The 24944-nt window shown below is 44.5% G+C and overlaps 1 protein-coding gene across 1 annotated transcript in view; it reads left to right on the top strand.

Annotated features, from left to right (window-relative positions):
• The window catches only part of LOC142760385 (uncharacterized), a 71616-nt gene that overhangs the window by 31651 nt on the left and 15021 nt on the right, over positions 1–24944 (top strand). The window contains exons 6-8 of the mRNA XM_075863569.1: positions 4351–4401; positions 22379–22441; positions 23476–23538. Coding sequence (XP_075719684.1) covers positions 4351–4401; positions 22379–22441; positions 23476–23538 — 177 coding nt within the window. The remainder of the gene's footprint in view (positions 1–4350; positions 4402–22378; positions 22442–23475; positions 23539–24944) is intronic.

Here is a 24944-nt window from a genome sequence, read left to right as displayed (position 1 = left end):
TGTGGGAGGAAGACGAGGTGTCGGACGGGGCCGCTCCCTCTCTTTAAACTTTTTTTTTTACCGCAGCATTTGACGGTTTACACGGCCAGGAACATTGCGATCGCTGTTCCTGGCCGTTAGTACTGGGTGTCAACTGTAATACACAGCTGATACCCACAGCATATGGAGTGGGCTCAGCGCGTGAGCCCCCTCGATACATCACCTTCAGCCCCACGACGTGCTATTACGTTGTTCTGCGCAAAGGGGTTAATACCCTAGACCACAAAGGAAGTTACCCCTTCACTACCTGGAATTTAACATTCGATGGCCTATTCTTAGAATATTTGATCTGTGTGGGTCTGACCGGGGTCTAATCTGCACAGAAACGGCCCTGTACATATGAGTATGGCTATGCCTTACAGGAAGGAGATGCCTTGAGCTGTAGTACCAGGCACAGTAGATCATATGGACGAGCCCCTGTGCCTGAGTAAACAGTAAACCATATGCAACGTTCCTGATAAGGACGGCTGTACTTGATAGAGCCGATGTCCCTCGATTGGTGGTAGTTTTAAAGTTTGGGGCTCCACGAATCAAACTGTAATGACATAACTGTATGGTGATGTGGGGGTATTATTCAGTTAGTGTATGGTGGTATTCACTGTATGGGGGTATTATTCAGTCACAGAAAGCAGTAGGCATTGATAGTAATGAAAAATGCTTTTGCCTCCTGGGGTGTGGAGGCTTTATGAAAAAATGTTCTAGACACAACCCTGTTTTTATGTAGGATCCCTTTTGACATCACCACTCACGTTTTCCCATCAGGCAATCAAAGCCCAGGGAAAATATACCATATATAAAAGCTGCAATCTGATTGGTTGCTATGAGAAACTCCTCCTCCTTGTATCGACTGTTTCGTATATTATAACAGAGAACAATAGTATATTTTATATTCCTTTCAAGAACAATTATGTGTAATATTGGTATTTTTTTTTATTTCTTAAACAGTTGGAGGAAGAAAGTTGAGGAGACGGAGGTGTATTTCTGGTAATTATCTTATTGAATAATGAGCCTATTTCTCTAGTGTTGGATATAGGAATCTTCCATGTAGATGATATATGAGTAATCCCGGGGTGAGTGCTAATATGTCTACATAAAGGACGATAATACGGTATCATCTATGGGAATATATATATATATATAGATTCCATTATTTAAGTGTGTTTATCTAGGAGAGACATATTATACTAGTATAGAAAGCTCGTTACACGGGTTTGCTAGTAAAAGGAATGATAAGTATTTATAATTGTGCTCTTTGAGAACGACGTTCTTCATTACAGGGTCGTCTTACTTCAGGGTTTTGCCTTCTTAACGCCTTGTTTTGGGAAGTGGTTTCTCGTTGTTCCTGGCGTTCCTCTGCACTCATAGTTGCTCTTCTTATTCTCTGAGCCAAATATATATATATATGATGGTTATCAGCATTGTGCCTTTTATAAGTGAGCATGATCACACGTAGCAGCTGAGGGACAATCCTGATAATCAATATATATTATTGGATAACTCTAATGTAAAGAATTGTGTCCTGGTATTTTTTTTGAGATATGGGAATTGCATGCATAGTAATTCCTTAATTACTCCTAAAAATAAGAAAATCTTGAATCAAATCAAAAATGATTGACAAAAATCTAGATTTTCTTTTTTTTGAAAAATCGACCAGCTCTACACCCAGTGATAACTCTGAGTACAGATAATGTAGATGTTACATGCAGTCCTATGTAACACCACAGATAACACAGTGATAACTCTCTGAGTACAGATAATGTAGTAGATGTCACCTGCAGTCCTATGTAACACCACAGATAACACACTGTGATAACTCTTAGTACAGATAATGTAGTAGATGTCACCTGCAGTCCTATGTAACACCACAGATAACACACAGTGATAACTCTCTGAGTACAGATAATGTAGTAGATATCACCTGCAGTCCTATGTAACACCACAGATAACACACAGTCATAACTCTGAACACAGATAATGTAGTAGATGCACACACAGAAATATATACACTTACAGATACAGGGGCGTAGCTAAAGGGCCCTGGAGCAAAAATTCAGCTTGGACCCCCTACTCCTTCCTAACAGCACCAGACCCCTGCGCACACCTTACCCAGCCGCCTTGCACGACAGACCCCATGAATGCCTCCACAGTATAATGCCTCCCATAGCTGACCCCACAGTATAATGCCCCATAGCTGTCCCCACACGGTATAATGCCCCCATAACTGCCCACACACAGCATAATGCCCCCATAGCTGCCCACACAGTGTAATGCCCCATAGCTGCCACATACAGTATAATGCCCCCCTTAGCTGTCCTATACAGTATTGCGACCCATAGCCCCCCCATAGAGTATAATGCACTCCATACAATATAATGCCCTATACAGTATAAAGCCCCCTATTGCCGCCACATACAGTATAATGCCCCCATACAGTATAATGACACCCATAGCTGCCCCATGCACTATAATGTCCAATATAGTATAATGCCCCATAGCTGTCCCATACAGTATCATGCCCCCCATTGCTGCCACATACAGTATAAAGCCCCCAAAGCTGTCCCATACAGTATAATGCCCCCATACAGTATAGTGCCCCCATACAGTATAATGCCCACCATAGCTGCCACATACAGTATATTGCCCCCATACAGTATTTTAAACCCCCTTATAGCTGCCCCATACAGTATAATGCCCCCAATAGCTATCCAATACAGTATAATGCCCTCCATATAGTAAAATGCCTACTTAGCTGTCCTATACAGTATAATGCCCCCATACAGTATAATGCCCTCCATTTCTGCCACATACAGTATAATGCCCCCATACAGTATAATGCCCCCTATAGCTGCTCCGTACAGTATATTGCCCACATACGGTATAATGCCCCCTATAGCTGCCCCATTCAGTATAATTCCCCCATACACTATAGTGCCCTACATAGCTGCCACATACAGTATAATGCCCTATACAGTGTAATGCCCCCTATTTATGCACAGTACAGTATAATGCCCCCATAGCTGTCCCATACAATATAATGCCCCATACAGTATAATTCCCCCCTTAGCTGTCCTATACAGTATAATGCCCCCATACAGTATTATGCCCTACATTACTGCCACATACAGTATAATGCCCCCATACAGTATAATGCCCCCTATAGCTGCCCCATACAGTATAATGCTCCCCATATAGTAGAATGCCCTCCATAGCTGCCACATACAGTATAATGCCCCCCTTAGCTGTCCTATAAGGTATAATGCCCCCATACAGTATAATGCCCCCCTTAGCTGTCCTATACAGTACAATGCCCCCATACAGTATAATGCATCCTATAGCTGCCCCACACAGTATAATGCTCCCCATACAGTATAATGCCCTCTATAGCTGCCGCATACAAAATAATGCCCACATACAGTAAAATGTCACCTTTAGCTGTCCTATACAGTATAATGCCCCCCATACATTATAATGCCCCCTTAGAAGTCCCATATAGTATAATGCCCCCCATACAGTATAATGCCCCCTCAGCTGTCCTATACAGTATAATGCCCCATATAGCTGCCCCATAGATTATAATGCCCCCATAGCTGTTCCATACAGTATAATGCCCCCCATATAGTATGATGCCCCCTCAGCAGCTACCATATGAGCCCCCCTCCCATACCCAGTATAATGCCCCCATATGTACATACCTAATAGAAAAAAACAAAATTACTTACCTATCCCCATTCCCATGATGGGTGGAGAATCCTTCTCCTCCGGTCTGTGCTGTGAGTGACTCACTACATCGCGCCTGCCTGCGCCGAGCCGCTCGCGGCACAGTGAATACTGGAGCAGGACTCCAGCATTGCACTGAACTGTATTTGCGTCCTGAGTTCGCAAATACAGTTGGAAGAGCGGTCAGCATTGGGTGGCAACGGGGCCCTGCGGGCTCCACAGGCTTGGGGGCCCGGTCGCAGCTGCGACCGATGCGATATCTATAGCTACGCCACTATACAGATACATATATAGGCACTCAGACACACACACACACACACACACACACACACACACACTCACACAAACAAAGACACACATACCCACATACTGGAATTTATACACACACAAACACTCAGACTCACAGACAAATGGAGGCACAAACAACAGACAGACTGAGCACTCACATCTCTTTCCTCACAGGCTTCTTGCAGGTCGGGCTGTGGGCAGAGCTAACTGTGCCTCGGACACCACATCCTTGCCAAATATGATAGATGATTTTTTTGGTAGGTTTCAGTTTTGTTATTCTAACTGGATTTGTATTTTCTCCTCCAGGCCATCAGAATTTGGAGATGATCCTTTTTGGATTACCATTGAGGGAATACCGTAAGTCTGTAGAACAAAAAGGATTATATTTTTCCTGTCAAAATGACGGACACTTCGGCGGAGCCCAGCTGACCCATTAAAAGTCAATGGCGTCTGCAGGGCACCACTGGTATTCTTAGTGCAATAGATCCAGCATGGTGGTATTATTCAGTCACTACATGGTGGTATTATTCAGTCACTGCATGGTGGTATTATTAAGTCACTCTATGGTGGTATTATTTAGTCACTGTACGGTGGTATTATTCAGTAACTGTATGGTGGTATTATTTAGTCACTGTATGGTGGTATTATTCAGTCAGTGAATGGTGGTATTCAGTCACTGTATGGAGGTATTATTCAAATACTGTATGGAGGTATTATTCATTGGCTGTATGGAGGTATTATTCATTGACTGTATGGAGCTACTATACAGTCACTGTATGGTGGTATTATTCAGTTACTGTATGGAGTTATTATTCATTTACTGTTTGGAGCTATTATTCAGTCACTGTATGGTGGTATTATTCAGTCAGTGTATGGTGGTATTATTCAGTCACTGTATGGAGGTATTATTTAGTCACTGTATGGAGGTATTATTTAGTCACTGTATGGTGGTATTATTCAGTCACTGTATGGTGGTATTATTCAGTCACTCTATGGAGGTATTATTCAGTCACTGTATGGATGTATTATTCAGTTAGGCGGAATTCACACGACAGGGTTTCCCGGCCGGGTGCCGGCCGTTCATAAATCGGCCGGCACCCTGCTGCATTAGGAACAATAGAACCCTAATGGGGCTATTTACACGACCAATTTTTTGACGGCCGGAAAAACCGGCCGTCAAAAAATGGGACATTCCCTATTTTCGGCCGGGTACCCGGCCGCCCGGCTCCCATAAAAGTCTATGGGGCCAGGTAATACACGGCCATCACCGGAATATGTCCTGAGTGATGGCCGAGTCTACCGTCGCTCGCGCACTCTCTCTCCTCCTCCTCACAGTGCAGAGTGCATGTGAGGAGGAGGAGGGTCTTTTTTTGCTCCCTGTAGGAGTCGAAATCCCCAATCCCCGACCGGAGATTGGGGATTCCGCTACAGGAGAAGTGCGTGACTACACTGTCCATATATGGACACAGCGAAGTCACTCACTTCTGCAGCGGAATCCCCCGACTCTATGGCCGGGGATGCCGCTACAGGAGAAGTAAGTGACTACACTGTCCATATATGGACACAGCGATGTCACTCACTTCTGCAGCGGAATCCCCGACTCTATGGCCGGGGATGCCGCTACAGGAGAAGTAAGTGACTACACTGTCCATATATGGACACAGCGATGTCACTCACTTCTGCAGCTGAATCCCCGACTCTATGGCCGGGGATTCCACTACAGGAGAAGTGAGTGACTACACTGTCCATATATGGACACAACAATGTCACTCACTTCTGCAGCTGAATCCCCGACTCTATGGTCGGGGATTCCGCTACAGGAGAAGTGAGTGACTACACTGTCCATATATGGACACAGCGATGTCACTCACTTCTGCAGCGGAATCCCCGACTCTATGGCCGGGGATTCCGCTACAGGAGAAGTGAGTGACTACACTGTCCATATATGGACAGTGACGTCACTCACTTCTGAAGCGGAATTCCCGACCTGTGGCAGGGAATTCCTCTCCAGGAGAAGTCAGTGACTCCACTGTCCATATATGGACATTGAAGTCAGTGACTTCTCCTGGAAGGGGGGGATGGGTGCAACCTACATGGGCTGTGTGGCATCACCTACAGGGGACTTGGTGGAATCACCTACAGGGGGCTTGGTGGCATCACCTACAGGGGGCTGGGTGGCGCCACCTACAGGGGGCTGGGTGGCGCCACCTACAGGGGGCTGGGTGGCATCGCCTACAGGGGGCTGGGTGGCATCGCCTACAGGGGGCTGGGTGGCATCGCCTACAGGGGGCAGGGTGGCATCGCCTACAGGAGGCAGGGTGGCATCGCCTGCAGGGGGCTGGGTGGCATCACCTACAGGGGACAGGGTGGCATCGCCTACAGGGGGCAGGGTGGCATCGCCTGCAAGGGGCTGTGTGGCATCGCCTGCAGGGGGCTGTGTGGCATCGCCTGCAGGGGGCTGTGTGGCATCCCCTACAGGTGGCTGTGTGGCATCCCCTACAGGTGGCTGTGTGGTATCGCCTACAGGTGGCTGGGTGGCATCACCTACAGGGGGCTGTGTGGCATCACCTACAGGGGGCTGGGTGGCATCACCTACAGGGGGCTGGGTGGCATCACCTACAGGGGGCTGGGTGGCATCACCTACAGGGGGCTGGGTGGCATCACCTACAGGGGACTTGGTGGCATCACCTACAGGGGACTTGGTGGCATCACCTACAGGGGACTTGGTGGCATTACCTACAGGGGGCTGTGTGGCATCACCTACAGGGGGCTGTGTGGCATGACCTACAGAGGGCTGTGTGGCATCACCAACAGGGGGCTGTGTGGCATTACCTACAGGGGGCTGGGTGGCATTACCTACCAGGGGGGCTGTGGCATTATCTACAAAGGGCTGTGTGTGGCAAAAAATTGAAATGAAATTCATCCGATTTTAAAACGGACAGGGAAAAAAACGGATGCAAATCGGGTCCAAATCGGCCGGTAAAAACGGCAACTCGGCCCGGAACGGATGCAAACCGGATGCAAACCGGCCGGGAAAATCGGCCAAAAACGGCCGATTTTCCCGGCCGACACTCGGACCCTGTCGTGTGAATGAGGCCTTAGTGTATGGTGGTATTATTCTGTCAGTGTCTGCAGCTATTATTCAGTCAGTGTATGGTGTTATTATTCAGTTACTGTATGGTGGTATTATTCAGTCACTGTATGGTGGTATTATTTAGTCACTGTATGGTGGTATTATTTAGTCACTGTATGGAGGTATTATTCAGTCAGTGTATGGTGGTATTATTCAGTTACTGCATGGTAGTATTATATAGTCACTGTATGGAGGTATTATTCAGTCAGTGTATGGTGGTATTATTCAGTTACTATATGGTGGTATTATTCAATTACTGCATGCACACCTTACCCAGCCGCCTTGCACGACAGACCCCATGAATGCCTCCACAGTATAATGCCTCCCATAGCTGACCCCACAGTATAATGCCCCATAACTGCCCCTACATGGTATAATGCCCCCATAACTGCCCACACACAGCATAATTGCCCCATAGCTGCCCACACAGTGTAATGCCCCATAGATGCCACCACTCAGTATAATGCCCCCCATAGCTGCCTCCACAGTATTATACCCCCATGGCTGCCCCACAGTATATTGCGACCCATAGCTGCCCCATAAAATATAATGCCCCCATAGAGTATAATGCACTCCATACAATATAATGCCCCATACAGTATAATGCCCCCTATTGCCGCCACATACAGTATAATGCCACCATACAGTATAATGACACCCATAGCTGCCCCATGCACTATAATGTCCAATATAGTATAATGCCCCATAGCTGTCCCATACAGTATCATGCCCCCCATTGCTGCCACATACAGTATAAAGCCCCCATAGCTGCCACATACAATATAATGCCCCCCTTAGCTGTCCTATACAGTATAATGCCCCCATACAGTATAATGCCCCCCTTAGCTGTCCTATACAGTATAATGCCCCACACAGTATAATGCCCCCCTTAGCTGTCCTATACAGTACAATGCCCCCATACAGTATAATGCATCTCATAGCTGCCCCACACAGTATAATGCTGTGTATGTAAGTGTTTTACTGTGTGTTTACTAGTGTATGTAAACCTACTACACTGTGTGTTAGCTCAAAAAATGGCGACACACAGTGTAGGAGGTTTGACCGTTCAATCCCCTCGTTTCTCCCGGCACTAGCCAGGATAAAGGAGGGGGGATTCTGAGAGCTCACTAGAGCGAGTGAGTTTTCTCAAATTTTGCAGCATAAAGCAATGTGGTTGCTTTACCACATGCAATGCTGCAATTTTGGGAATTGCTCCATCTAGTGACCAGCACTGGGAAATATTATAAATTAGAATTAAATTTATAATATTTCCTGACTCGTGAAAAAAATTAAAAAAATTAGAACAATGTTTAATCACCTATACACTAATTGTTTAACTAAAAAAAAACAACATCTTTTTCTAGCGTCACATTCCCTTTAACAGAGGCAGAGTGAAAGCAGACCTCGGGGCCTTTATTAGGGCCCTGGGCTGCCATTACAACCATCAGCACCCTACGATCGCGTTGTGGGAGGAAGACGAGGTCTCGGACGGGGCCGCTCCCTCTCTTTAAACTTTTTTTTTTACCGCAGCATTTGACGGTTTACACGGCCAGGAACATTGCGATCGCTGTTCCTGGCCGTTAGTACTGGGTGTCAACTGTAATACACAGCTGATACCCACAGCATATGGAGTGGGCTCAGCGCGTGAGCCCCCTCGATACATCACCTTCAGCCCCACGACGTGCTATTACGTTGTGCTGCGCAAAGGGGTTAATACCCTAGACCACAAAGGAAGTTACCCCTTCACTACCTGGAATTTAACATTCGATGGCCTATTCTTAGAATGTTTGATCTGTGTGGGTCTGACCGGGGTCTAATCTGCACAGAAACGGCCCTGTACATATGAGTATGGCTATGCCTTACAGGAAGGAGATGCCTTGAGCTGTAGTACCAGGCACAGTAGATCATATGGACGAGCCCCTGTGCCTGAGTAAACAGTAAACCATATGCAACGTTCCTGATAAGGACGGCTGTACTTGATAGAGCCGATGTCCCTCGATTGGTGGTAGTTTTAAAGTTTGGGGCTCCACGAATCAAACTGTAATGACATAACTGTATGGTGATGTGGGGGTATTATTCAGTTAGTGTATGGTGGTATTCACTGTATGGGGGTATTATTCAGTCACAGAAAGCAGTAGGCATTGATAGTAATGAAAAATGCTTTTGCCTCCTGGGGTGTGGAGGCTTTATGAAAAAATGTTCTAGACACAACCCTGTTTTTATGTAGGATCCCTTTTGACATCACCACTCACGTTTTCCCATCAGGCAATCAAAGCCCAGGGAAAATATACCATATATAAAAGCTGCAATCTGATTGGTTGCTATGAGAAACTCCTCCTCCTTGTATCGACTGTTTCGTATATTATAACAGAGAACAATAGTATATTTTATATTCCTTTCCAGAACAATTATGTGTAATATTGGTATTTTTTTTTATTTCTTAAACAGTTGGAGGAAGAAAGTTGAGGAGACGGAGGTGTATTTCTGGTAATTATCTTATTGAATAATGAGCCTATTTCTCTAGTGTTGGATATAGGAATCTTCCATGTAGATGATATATGAGTAATCCCGGGGTGAGTGCTAATATGTCTACATAAAGGACGATAATACGGTATCATCTATGGGAATATATATATATATAGATTCCATTATTTAAGTGTGTTTATCTAGGAGAGACATATTATACTCGTATAGAAAGCTCGTTACACGGGTTTGCTAGTAAAAGGAATGATAAGTATTTATAATTGTGCTCTTTGAGAACGACGTTCTTCATTACAGGGTCGTCTTACTTCAGGGTTTTGCCTTCTTAACGCCTTGTTTTGGGAAGTGGTTTCTCGTTGTTCCTGGCGTTCCTCTGCACTCATAGTTGCTCTTCTTATTCTCTGAGCCAAATATATATATATATGATGGTTATCAGCATTGTGCCTTTTATAAGTGAGCATGATCACACGTAGCAGCTGAGGGACAATCCTGATAATCAATATATATTATTGGATAACTCTAATGTAAAGAATTGTGTCCTGGTATTTTTTTTGAGATATGGGAATTGCATGCATAGTAATTCCTTAATTACTCCTAAAAATAAGAAAATCTTGAATCAAATCAAAAATGATTGACAAAAATCTAGATTTTATTTTTTGGGAAAAATCTACCAGCTCTACACCCAGTGATAACTCTGAGTACAGATAATGTAGATGTTACATGCAGTCCTATGTAACACCACAGATAACACAGTGATAACTCTCTGAGTACAGATAATGTAGTAGATGTCACCTGCAGTCCTATGTAACACCACAGATAACACACTGTGATAACTCTTAGTACAGATAATGTAGTAGATGTCACCTGCAGTCCTATGTAACACCACAGATAACACACAGTGATAACTCTCTGAGTACAGATAATGTAGTAGATATCACCTGCAGTCCTATGTAACACCACAGATAACACACAGTCATAACTCTGAACACAGATAATGTAGTAGATGCACACACAGAAATATATACACTTACAGATACAGGGGCGTAGCTAAAGGGCCCTGGAGCAAAAATTCAGCTTGGACCCCCTACTCCTTCCCAACAGCACCAGACCCCTGAACACACCTTACCCAGCCGCCTTGCACGACAGACCCCATGAATGCCTCCACAGTATAATGCCTCCCATAGCTGACCCCACAGTATAATGCCCCATAGCTGTACCCACACTGTATAATGCCCCGATAACTGCCCACACACAGCATAATGCCCCCATAGCTGCCCACACAGTGTAATGCCCCATAGATGCCACCACACAGTATAATGCTCCCCATAGCTGCCTCCACAGTATCATGCCCCCCCATGGCTGCCCCCACAGTATATTGCGACCCATAGTTGCCCCATACAATATAATGCCCCCCATAGAGTATAATGCACTCCATACAATATAATGCCCTATACAGTATAATGCCCCCTATTGCCTCCACATACAGTATAATGCCCCCATACGGTATAATGACACCTATAGCTGCCCCATGCACTATAATGTCCAATATAGTATAATGCCCCATAGCTGTCCCATACAGTATCATGCCCCCCATTGCTGCCACATACGGTATAAAGCCCCCATAGCTGTCCCATACAGTATAATGCCCCCATACAGTATAGTGCCCCCATACAGTATAATGCCCACCATAGCTGCCACATACAGTATATTAACCCCATACAGTATTTTAAGCCCCCTTATAGCTGCCCCATACAGTATAATGCCCCCAATAGCTATCCCATACAGTATAATGCCCTCCATATAGTAAAATGACCCCTTAGCTGTCCTATACAGTATAATGCCCCCATACAGTATAATGCCCTCCATTGCCGCCACATACAGTATAATGCCCCCATACAGTATAATGCCCCCTATAGCTGCTCCGTACAGTATATTGCCCCCATACGGTATAATGCCCCCTATAGCTGCCCCATTCAGTATAATTCCCCCATACACTATAGTGCACTACATAGCTGCCACATACAGTATAATGCCCTATACAGTATAATGCCCCCTTTATCTGCACAGTACAGTATAATGCCCCCCATAGCTGTCCCATACAATATAATGCCCCATACAGTATAATTCCCCCCTTAGCTGTCCTATACAGTATAATGCCCCCATACAGTATTATTCCCTCCATTACTGCCACATACAGTATAATGCCCCCATACAGTATAATGCCCCCTATAGCTGCCCCATACAGTATAATGCTCCCCATACAGTAGAATGCCCTCCATAGCTGCCACATACCGTATAATGCCCCCCTTAGCTGTCCTATACAGTATAATGCCCCACACAGTATAATGCCCCCCTTAGCTGTCCTTTACAGTATAATGCCCCCATACAGTATAATGCAACCTATATCTGCCCCACACAGTATAATGCTCCCCATACAGTATAATGCCCTCTATAGCTGCCACATACAAAATAATGCCCACATACAGTAAAATGCCACCTTTAGCTGTCCTATACAGTATAATGGCCCCCATACATTATAATGCCCCCTTAGACGTCCCATACAGTATAATGCCCCCCATACAGTATAATGCCCCCTCAGCTGTCCTATACAGTATAATGCCCCCATACAGTATAATGCCCCATATAGCTGCCCCATAGATTATAATGGCCCCCATAGCTGTTCCATACAGTATAATGCCCCCCATATAGTATGATGCCCCCTCAGCAGCTACCATATGAGCCCCCCTCCCATACCCAGTATAATGCTCCCATATGTACATACCTAATAGAAAAATAATAACATAATTACTTACCTATCCCCATTCCCACGATGGGTGGAGAATCCTTCTCCTCCGGTCTGTGCTGTGAGTGACTCACTACATCGCGCCTGCCTGCGCCGAGCCGCTCGCGGCACAGTGAATACTGGAGCAGGACTCCAGCATTGCACTGAACTGTATTTGTGTCCTGAGGACGCAAATACAGTTGGAAGAGCGGTCAGCACTGGGTGCCAACGGGGCCCTACGGGCTCCACAGGCTTGGGGGCCCGGTTGCAGCTGCGACCGATGCGATCTCTATAGCTACGCCACTATACAGATACATATATAGGCACTTAAACACACACACACACACACATACTGGAATTTATACACACACAAACACAGACAAATGGAGGCACAAACAACAGACAGACTGAGCACACACATCTCTTTCCTCACAGGCTTCTTGCAGGTCGGGCTGTGGGTAGAGATAACTGTGCCTCGGGCACCACATCCTTGCCAAATATTATAGATGATTTTTTTGGTAGGTTTCAGTTTTGTTATTCTAACTGGATTTGTATTTTCTCTTCCAGGCCATCAGGATATGGAGATGATCCTTTTTGGATTACCATTGAGGAAATACCGTAAGTCTGTAGAACAAAAAGGATTATATTTTTCCTGTCAAAATGACGGACACTTCGGCGGAGCCCAGCTGACCCATTAAAAGTCAATGGCGTCTGCAGGGCACCAGTGGTATTCTTAGTGCAATAGATCCAGCATGGTGGTATTATTCAGTCACTACATGGTGGTATTATTCAGTCACTGCATGGTGGTATTATTAAGTCACTCTATGGTGGTATTATTTAGTCACTGTACGGTGGTATTATTCAGTCACTGTATGGTGGTATTATTCAGTCACTGTATGGTGGTATTATTCAGTCAGTGTATGGTGGTATTATTCAGTCACTGTACGGTGGTATTATTCAGTCAGTGTATGGTGGTATTATTCAGTCACTGTATGGTGGTATTATTCAGTAACTGTATGGTGGTATTATTTAGTCACTGTATGGTGGTATTATTCAGTCAGTGAATGGTGGTATTCAGTCACTGTATGGAGGTATTATTCAAATACTGTATGGAGGTATTATTCATTGACTGTATGGAAGTATTATTCATTGACTGTATGGAGCTACTATACAGTCACTGTATGGTGGTATTATTCAGTTACTGTATGGAGTTATTATTCAGTTACTGTATGGAGTTATTATTCAGTTACTGTTTGGAGCTATTATTCAGTCACTGTATGGTGGTATTATTCAGTCAGTGTATGGTGGTATTATTCAGTCACTGTATGGAGGTATTATTTAGTCACTGTATGGAGGTATTATTTAGTCACTGTATGGTGGTATTATTCAGTCACTGTATGGTGGTATTATTCAGTCACTGAATGGTGGTATTATTCAGTCACTCTATGGTGGTATTATTCAGTCACTGTATAGAGGTATTATTCAGTTAGGCGGAATTCACACGACAGGGTTTCCCGGCCGGGTGCCGGCCGTTCATAAATCGGCCGGCACCCGGCTGCATTAGGAACAATAGACCCCTAATAGGGCTATTCACACGACCAATTTTTTGATGGCTGGAAAAACCGGCTGTCAAAAAATGGGACATGCCCTATTTTTGGCGGGGTACCCGGCCGTCCGGCTCCCATAGAAGTCTATGGGGCCGGGTAATACACGGCCATCACCGGAATATGTCCTCAGTGATGGCCGGGTCTACCGTCTCTCGCGCACTCTCTCTCCTCCTCCTCACAGTGCAGAGTGCATGTGAGGAGGAGGAGGAGGGTCTTTTTTGCTCCCTGTAAGAGTCGAAATCCCCAATCCCTGACCGGGGATTGGGGATTCCGCTACAGGAGAAGTGCGTGACTACACTGTCCATATATGGACACAGCGAAGTCACTCATTTCTGCAGCGGAATACCCGACTCTATAGCCGGGGATGCCGCTACAGGAGAAGTAAGTGACTACACTGTCCATATATGGACACAGCGATGTCACTCACTTCTGTAGCGGAATCCCCGACTATATGGCCGGGGATGCCGCTACAGGAGAAGTAAGTGACTACACTGTCCATATATGGACACAGCGATGTCACTCACTTCTGCAGCTGAATCCCCGACTCTATGGCCGGGGATTCCGCTACAGGAGAAGTGAGTGACTACACTGTCCATATATGGACACAGCGATGTCACTCACTTCTGCAGCGGAATCCCCGACTCTATGGCCGGGGATTCCGCTACAGGAGAAGTGAGTGACTACACTGTCCATATATGGACACAGTGATGTCACACACCCCTGCAGCGGAATCCCCCACTCTATGGCCGGGGATTCCGCTACAGGAGAAGTGAGTGACTACACTGTCCATATATGTGGCATCACCAACAGGGGGCTGTGTGGCATTACCTACAGGGGGCTGGGTGGCATTACCTACCAGGGGGGCTGTGGCATTATCTACAAAGGGCTGTGTGTGGCAAAAAATGTAAATGAAATTCATCCGATTTTAAAACGGACAGGGAAAAAAACGGATGCAAATCGGGTCCAAATCGGCCGGTAAAAACGGCAACTCGGTCCGAAACGGATGCAAACCGGATGCAGACCGGCCGGGAAAATCGCCCAAAAACCGCTGATTTTCCCGGCCGACACTCGGACCCTGTCGTGTGAATGAGGCCTTAGTGTATGGTGGTATTATTCTGTCAGTGTCTGCAGCTATTATTCAGTCAGTGTATGGTGGTATTATTCAGTTACTGTATGGTGGTATTATTCAGTCACTGTATGGTGGTATTATTTAGTCACTGTATGGTGGTATTATTTAGTCACTGTATGGAGGTATTATTCAGTCAGTGAATGGTGGTATTATTCAGTTACTGCATGGTAGTATTATATAGTCACTGTATGGAGGTATTATTCAGTCAGTGTATGGTGGTATTATTTAGTCACTGTATGGTGGTATTATTTAGTCACTGTATGGAGGTATTATTCAGTCAGTGTATGGTGGTATTATTCAGTTACTGCATGGTAGTATTATATAGTCACTGTATGGAGGTATTATTCAGTCAGTGTATGGTGGTATTATTCAGTTACTATATGGTGGTATTATTAAATTACTGCATGCACACCTTACCCAGCCGCCTTGCACGACAGACCCCATGAATGCCTCCACAGTATAATGCCTCCCATAGCTGACCCCACAGTATAATGCCCCATAGCTGCCCCTACACGGTATAATGCCCCCATAACTGCCCACACACAGCATAATGCCCCCATAGCTGCCCACACAGTGTAATGCCCCATAGATGCCACCACTCAGTATAATGCCCCCCATAGCTGCCTCCACAGTATCATACCCCCATGGCTGCCCCATATATATAGTATATTGCGACCCATAGCTGCCCCATACAATATAATGCCCCCATAGAGTATAATGCACTCCATACAATATAATGCCCCATACAGTATAATGCCCCCTATTGCCGCCACATACAGTATAATGCCCCCATACAGTATAATGGCACCCATAGCTGCCCCATGCACTATAATGTCCAATATAGTATAATGCCCCATAGCTGTCCCATACAGTATCATGCCCCCCATTGCTGCCACATACAGTATAAAGCCCCCATAGCTGTCCCATACAGTATAATGCGCCCATACAGTATAGTGCCCCCATACAGTATAATGCCCACCATAGCTGCCACATACAGTATATTGCCCCCATACAGTATTTTAAGCCCCCTTATAGCTGCCCCATACAGTATAATGCCCACAATAGCTATCCCATACAGTATAATGCCCTCCATATAGTAAAATGCCCCCTTAGCTGTCCTATACAGTATAATGCCCCCATACAGTATAATGCCCTCCATTGCTGCCACATACAGTATAATGCCCCCATACAGTATAATGCCCCCTATAGCTGCTCCGTACAGTCTATTGCCCCCATACGGTATAATGCCCCCTATAGCTGCCCCATTCAGTATAATTCCCCCATACACCATAGTGCCCTACATAGCTGCCACATACAGTATAATGCCCTATACAGTATAATGCCCCCTATATCTGCACAGTACAGATAAAAACACAGGGACATATACAAAAACACCGACAAAGGCCATACTTACAAATGGACACAGCCAGGCCAGAAATGCTGATGAAAGGGCGAGCAGGTGCTTTAAATAATAATAGCCACTCCCACTAGTCTTGAGGGGAGTGGTGTGTGGTGAATGGGATGTGTAGTAAGAAATAATAAATGAATAGTGTGTGTGCAAGTGTAATACTATAAGTGAAATATAGGGGGCAGTAATAAATGAAGTGCCTCAATAGAAATAAATGGATAATGGACTGCACAGTACAGTATATTGCCCCCCATAGCTGTCCCATACAATATAATGCCCCATACAGTATAATTCCCCCCCCTTAGCTGTCCTATACAGTATAATGCCCCCATACAGTATTATGCCCTCCATTTTGCCACATACAGGATAAGATACAGTATAATGCCCCCTATAGCTGCCCCATACAGTATAATGCTCCCCATACAGTAGAATGCCCTCCATAGCTGCCACATACAGTATAATGCCCCCCTTAGCTGTCCTATACAGTATAATGCCCCCATACAGTATAATGCCCCATTAGCTGTCCTATACAGTATAATGCCCCACACAGTATAATGCCCCCCTTAGCTGTCCTATACAGTACAATGCCCCCATACAGTATAATGCATCCTATAGCTGCCCCACACAGTATAATGCTCCCCATACAGTATAATGCACTCTATAGCTGCCACATACAAAATAATGCCCACATACAGTAAAATGCCACCTTTAGGTGTCCTATACAGTATAATGCCCCCATACATTATAATGCCCCCTTAGAAGTCCCATACAGTATAATGCCCCCCATACAGTATAATGCCCCCTCAGCTGTCCTATACAGTATAATGCCCCTATACAGTATAATGCCTCATATAGCTTCCCCATAGATTATAATGCCCCCCATAGCTGTTCCATACAGTATAATGCCCCCCATATAGTATGATGCCCCCTCAGCAGCTGCCATATGAGCCCCTCTCCCATACCCAGTATAATGCCCCCATATGTACATACCTAATAGAAAAATAATAACATAATTACTTACTTATCCCCATTCCCACGATGGGTGGAGAATCCTTCTCCTCCGGTCTGTGCTGTGAGTGACTCACTACATCGCGCCTGCCTGCGCCGAGCCGCTCGCGGCACAGTGAATACTGGAGCAGGACTCCAGCATTGCACTGAACTGTATTTGCGTCCTGAGGACGCAAATACAGTTGGAAGAGCGGTCAGTAATGGGTGGCAACGGGGCCATGCGGGCTCCACAGGCTTGGGGGCCCGGTCGCAGTAGCGACCGATGCGATCTCTATAGCTACGCCACTATACAGATACATATATAGGCACTTAGGCACACACACACACACACACACACACACACACACACACAAAGACACACATACCCACATACTAGAATTTATACACACACAAACACTCAGTCTCACAGACAAATGGAGGCACAAACAACAGACAGACTGAGCACTCACATCTCCTTCCTCACAGGCTTCTTGCAGGTCGGGCTGTGGGCAGAGCTAACTGTGCCTCGGACACCACATCCTTGCCAAATATGATAGATGATTTTTTTTGGTAGGTTTCAGTTTTGTTATTCTAACTGGATTTCTATTTTCTCTTCCAGGCCATCAGGATATGGAGATGATCCTTTTTGGATTACCCTTGAGGAAATACCGTAAGTCTGTAGAACAAAAAGGATTATATTTTTCCTGTCAAAATGACGGACACTTCGGCGGAGCCCAGCTGACCCATTAAAAGTCAATGGCGTCTGCAGGGCACCACTGGTATTCTTAGTGCAATAGATCCAGCATGGTGGTATTATTCAGTCACTACATGGTGGTATTATTCAGTCACTGCATGGTGGTATTATTAAGTCACTCTATGGTGGTATTATTTAGTCACTGTACGGTGGTTTTATTCAGTCACTGTATGGTGGTATTATTCAGTCACTGTATGGTGGTATTATTCAGTCACTGTATGGTGGTATTATTCAGTAACTGTATGGTGGTATTATTTAGTCACTGTATGGTGGTATTATTCAGTCAGTGAATGGTGGTATTCAGTCACTGTATGGAGTTATTATTTAAATACTGTATGGAGGTATTATTCATTGACTGTATGGAGGTATTATTCATTGACTGTATGGAGCTACTATACAGTCACTGTATGGTGGTATTATTCAGTTACTGTATGGAGTTATTATTCATTTACTGTTTGGAGCTATTATTCAGTCACTGTATGGTGGTATTATTCAGTCAGTGTATGGTGGTATTATTCAGTCACTGTATGGAGGTATTATTTAGTCACTGTATGGAGGTATTATTTAGTCACTGTATGGTGGTATTATTCAGTCACTGTATGGTGGTATTATTCAGTCACTGAATGGTGGTATTATTCAGTCACTCTATGGTGGTATTATTCAGTCACTGTATGGAGGTATTATTCAGTTAGGCGGAATTCACACGACAGGGTTTCCCGGCCGGGTGCCGGCCCTTCATAAATTGGCCGGCACCCGGCTGCATTAGGAACAATAGACCCCTAATGGGGCTATTCACACGACCAATTTTTTGACGGCCGGGAAAACCGGCCGTCAAAAAATGGGACATGCCCTGTTTTCGGCCGGGTACCGAAATCTATGGGGTCGGGTAATACACGGCCATCACCAGAATATGTCTTGAGTGATGGCCGGGTCTACCGTCGCTCGCGCACTCTCTCTCCTCCTCCTCACAGTGCAGAGTGCATGTGAGGAGGAGGAGGAGGAGGGTCTTTTTTTGCTCCCTGTAGGAGTCGAAATCCCCAATCCCCGACCGGGGATTGGGGATTCCGCTACAGGAGAAGTGCGTGACTACACTGTCCATATATGGACACAGCGAAGTCACTCACTTCTGCAGCGGAATCCCCCGACTCTATGGCCGGGGATGCCGCTACAGGAGAAGTAAGTGACTACACTGTCCATATATGGACACAGCGATGTCACTCACTTCTGCAGCGGAATCCTCCACTCTATGGCCGGGGATGCCGCTACAGGAGAAGTAAGTGACTACACTGTCCATATATGGACACAGCGATGTCACTCACTTCTGCAGCTGAATCCCGACTCTATGGCCGGGGATTCCGCTACAGGAGAAGTGAGTGACTACACTGTCCATATATGGACACAGCGATGTCACTCACTTCTGCAGCGGAATCCCCGACTCTATGGCCGGGGATTCCGCTACAGGAGAAGTGAGTGACTACACTGTCCATATATGGACAGTGACGTCACTCACTTCTGAAGCGGAATTCCCGACCTGTGGCAGGGAATTCCTCTCCAAGAGAAGTCAGTGACTCCACTGTCCATATATGGACATTGAAGTCAGTGACTTCTCCTGGAAGGGGGGGATGGGTGCAACCTACAGGGGGCTGTGTGGCATCACCTACAGGGGACTTGGTGGCATCACCTACAGGGGGCTTGGTGGCATCACCTACAGGGGGCTTGGTGGCATCACCTACAGGGGGCTTGGTGGCACCACCTACAGGGGGCTGGGTGGCATCACCTACAGGGGGCTGGGTGGCATCGCCTACAGGGGGCTGGGTGGCATCGCCTACAGGGGGCTGGGTGGCATCGCCTACAGGGGGCAGGGTGGCATCGCCTACAGGAGGCAGGGTGGCATCGCCTGCAGGGGGCTGGGTGTCATCGCCTGCAGGGGGCTGTGTGGCATCACCTACAGGGGGCAGGGTGGCATCGCCTACAGGGGGCAGGGTGGCATCGCCTACAGGTGGCTGTATGGCATCGCCTACAGGTGGCTGTGTGGCATCGCCTACAGGGGGCTGGGTGGCATCACCTACAGGTGGCTGGGTGGCATCACCTACAGGGGACTTGGTGGCATCACCTACAGGGGACTTGGTGGCATCACCTACAGGGGACTTGGTGGCATCACCTACAGGGGGCTGTGTGGCATCACCTACAGGGGGCTGTGTGGCATTACCTACCAGGGGGGCTGTGGCATTATCTACAAAGGGCTGTGTGTGGCAAAAAATGTAAATGAAATTTATCCGATTTTAAAACGGACAGGGAAAAAAACGGATGCAAATCGGGTCCAAATCGGCCGGTAAAAACGGAACTCGGCCCGGAACGGATGCAAACCGGCCGGGAAAATCGGCCAAAAAGGGCCGATTTTCCCGCCCGACACTCGGACCCTGTCGTGTGAATGAGGCCTTAGTGTATGGTGGTATTATTCTGTCAGTGTCTGCAGCTATTATTCAGTCATTGTATGGTGGTATTATTCAGTTACTGTATGGTGGTATTATTCAGTCACTGTATGGTGGTATTATTTAGTCACTGTATGGTGGTATTATTTAGTCACTGTATGGAGGTATTATTCAGTCAGTGAATGGTGGTATCATTCAGTTACTGCATGGTAGTATTATATAGTCACTGTATGGAGGTATTATTCAGTCAGTGTATAGTGGTATTATTCAGTTACTGTATGGTGGTATTATTCAGTCACTGTATGGTGGTATTATTTAGTCACTGTATGGTGGTATTATTTAGTCACTGTATGGAGGTATTATTCAGTCAGTGTATGGTGGTATTATTCAGTTACTGCATGGTAGTATTATATAGTCACTGTATGGAGGTATTATTCAGTTACTGTATGGTGGTGTTATTCAGTTACTGCATGGCAGTATTTTTTAATCACTATATGGAGGTATTATTATTCAGTCACTGTATGGTGGTATTATTCAGTTACTTTATGGTGGTATTATTCAATTACTGCATGATAGTATTATTTAGTGACTGTATGGAAGTATTATTCAGTTACTGCGTGGTAGTAGTATTATAAAGTCACTGTATGGAGGTATTATTCAGTCAGTGTATGGTGGTATTATTCAGTTACTGTATGGTGGTGTTATTCAGTTACTGTATGGTGGTGTTATTCAGTTACTGCATGGCAGTATTTTTTAGTCACTATATGGAGGTATTATTATTCAGTCACTGTATGGTGGTATTATTCAGTTACTTTATGGTGGTATTATTCAATTACTGCATGATAGTATTATTTAGTGACTGTATGGAGGTATTATTCAGTCACGGTATGGAGGTATTATTCAGTTACTGTATGAGGGTATTATGTAGTCTCTGTATGGTGGTATTATTCAGTCACTGTATGGAGATATTATTTAGTCACTGTATGGAGGTATTATTTAGTCACTGTATGGAAGTATTATTCAGTCACTGTACGGTGATATTATTCAGTCACATTATGCTGGTGTTATCTAGTCACTGTATGGTGGTATTATTCAGTCACTGAATGGTGGTATTATTCAGTTACTGTTTGAGGGTATTATTCAGTCACTGTACGGAGATATTATTCAGTCACATTATGCTGGTATTATCTAGTCACTGTATGGTGGTATTATTCAGTTAATATATGAGGGTATTATTTAGTCACAGTAAGCATTAAAGGGTTATTCTCAATATGATCATTTATCCCCGATCCATGGAATAGGTTATAAATGTCTGATCAGTGGTGGTTCGACCACTGGGACCCTCACCTATCCCAAGAACAGGTGTCCTGAAGTGCCCTATGTGAATGAAGCGGTACTGTGCATTCTTGGCCACTGCTCCATTCACTTGCTATGGCGCTGCCGGAGATAGTTGATCATGCGCAGCGACACATCCTGTAGACAGCCGATAAATGATCATTATCAGAAAACCGCTTACAAATTAATAAAAATTGTTTATGCCTCCTCGGGTGGGGAGATATGTGGATACATTTTCTAGAAATAACCCTGTTTGTATGTAACTTTTTTATTTGTGGTTCAATAGTGAAGAAGATGAGGATGAAGAAGGAGTGGAAGAAAATTTGACACAAATACAGTTGGAAGAGAGGTCAGCTGTATCGAGCTATTATTCAGTCACTGAATGGAGGTATTATTCAGTCAGTGTATGGTAGTATTATTCAGTCAGTGTATGGTAGTATTATTCAGTCAGTGTATGGTATTATTATTCAGTCATTGTACGGTGGTATTATTCAGTTACTGTATGGAGGTATTATTCAGTTACTGCGTGGTAGTAGTATTATAAAGTCACTGTATGGTGGTATTATTCAGTCAGTGTATGGTGGTATTATTCAGTTACTGTATGGTGGTATTATTCAGTTACTGCATGGTAGTATTATATAGTCACTGTATGGAGGTATTATTCTGTCAGTATATGGTGGTATTATTCAGTTACTATATGGTGGTATTATTCAATTACTGCATGATAGTATTATGTAGTCTCTGTATAGTGGTATTATTCAGTCACTGTATGGTGGTATTATTTAGTCACTGTACGGTGGTATTATTCAGTCACTGTATGGAGATATTATTCAGTCACTGTATGGAGATATTATTCAGTCACTGTATGGAGATATTATTCAGTCACTGTATGGAGGTATTATTCAGTCACTGTACGGTGATATTATTCAGTCACTGTATGGTAATATTATCTAGTCACTGTATGGTGGTATTGTTCAGTTACTGTATGAGGGTATTATTTAGTCACAGTAAGCATTAAAGGGGTATTCTCAATATGATCATTTATCCCCGATCCATGGAATAGGTTATAAATGTCTGATCAGTGGTGGTTCGACCACTGGGACCCTCACCTATCCCAAGAACAGGTGTCCTGAAGTGCCCTATGTGAATGGATCGGTACTGTGCATTCTTGGCCACTGCTCCATTCACTTTCTATGGTGCTGCCGGAGATAGTTGATCGTTTGCAGCAACACATCCTGTAGACAGCCGATAAATGATCATTATCAGAAAACCGCTTACAAATTAATAAAAATTGTTTATACCTCCTCGGGTGGGGAGATATGTGGATACATTTTCTATAAATAACCCTGTTTGTATGTAACTTTTTTATTTGTGGTTCAATAGTGAAGAAGATGAGGATGAAGAAGGAGTGGAAGAAAATGTGACGCAAATACAGTTTGAAGAGCGGTCAGCTGTATCGAGCTATTATTCAGTCACTGAATGGAGGTATTATTCAGTCAGTGTATGGTAGTATTATTCAGTCAGTATATGGTATTATTATTCAGTCATTGTACGGTGGTATTATTCAGTCACTGTATGGTGGTATTATTCAGTTACTGTATGGAGGTATTATTCAGTTACTGTATGGAGGTATTATTCAGTTACTGTATGGTGGTATTATTCAGTCAGTGTATGGAGGTATTATTCAGTTACTGTATGGAGGTATTATTCAGTCACTGTATGGTGATATTATTCAGTCAGTGTATGGTGGTATTATTCAGTTACTGCATGGTAGTATTATATAGTCACTGTATGGAGGTATTATTCAGTCAGTATATGGTGGTATTATTCAGTTACTATATGGTGGTATTATTCAATTATTGCATGATAGTATTATTTAGTGACTGTATGGAGGTATTATTCAGTCACGCTATTGAGGTATTATTCAGTTGCTGTATGAGGGTATTATGTAGTCTCTGTATAGTGGTATTATTCAGTCACTGTATGGTGGTATTATTTAGTCACTGTACGGTGGTATTATTCAGTCACTGTATAGTGGTATTATTCAGTTACTATATGGTGGTATTATTCAGTTACTGTTTGGAGCTATTATTCAGTCACTGTATGGAGGTATTATTCAGTTACTGTATGAGAGTATTATGTAGTCACTGTATGGAGGTATAATTCAGTCACTGTATGGTGGTATGATTCAGTCAGTGAATGGTGGTATTATTAATTTAGAGGCAGAGAACAGAAATTGGATCCAGCGCTGATGAGGTTAAAAAGGAAACTTTTTTCCAAGTTTTATTTTGTCATTTAAAAGCAGAATCGGCAGGATAATGTCCTAGTACAGAGGGAGGTTCAATGGTGTATATCTACACTATTGAACCTCCCTCTGTACTAGGACATTATCCTGCCGATTCTGCTTTTAAATGACCAAATAAAACTTGGAAAAAGTTTCCCTTTTACCCTCATCAGCGCTGGATCCAATTTCTGTTCTCTGCCTCTACTTCTTGATCGTGTGCCAACACGAGGACCCGGGCGCTACTAGCAGTGCAAGTCTGCATACAAGGTGAGCTGGAGGCTTCCTCTTTTTTCTATTATTCATTGACTGTATGGTGGTAATATTTAGTTACTGTATGGAGGTATTATTCAGTTACCGTAAGGTGGTATTATTCAGTCACTGTATGGTTGTATTATTCAGTCAGTGTATGGTGTTATTATTCAGTTACCGTAAGGTGGTATTATTCAGTCACTGTATGGTGGTATTATTCAGTCAGGTTATGGTGGTATTATTTAGTCACTGTATGGAAGTATTATTCAGTTACTGTATGGAGCTACTATTCAGTCACTGTATGGTGGTATTATTCAGT

The sequence above is a fragment of the Rhinoderma darwinii genome, chromosome 4, assembly GCF_050947455.1.
Source record: "Rhinoderma darwinii isolate aRhiDar2 chromosome 4, aRhiDar2.hap1, whole genome shotgun sequence".
NCBI classification, from domain to species: domain Eukaryota; kingdom Metazoa; phylum Chordata; class Amphibia; order Anura; family Rhinodermatidae; genus Rhinoderma; species Rhinoderma darwinii.
The sequence above is the reverse complement of the archived record's forward strand: the minus strand, read 5'-3'. Positions and strand labels throughout refer to the sequence as shown.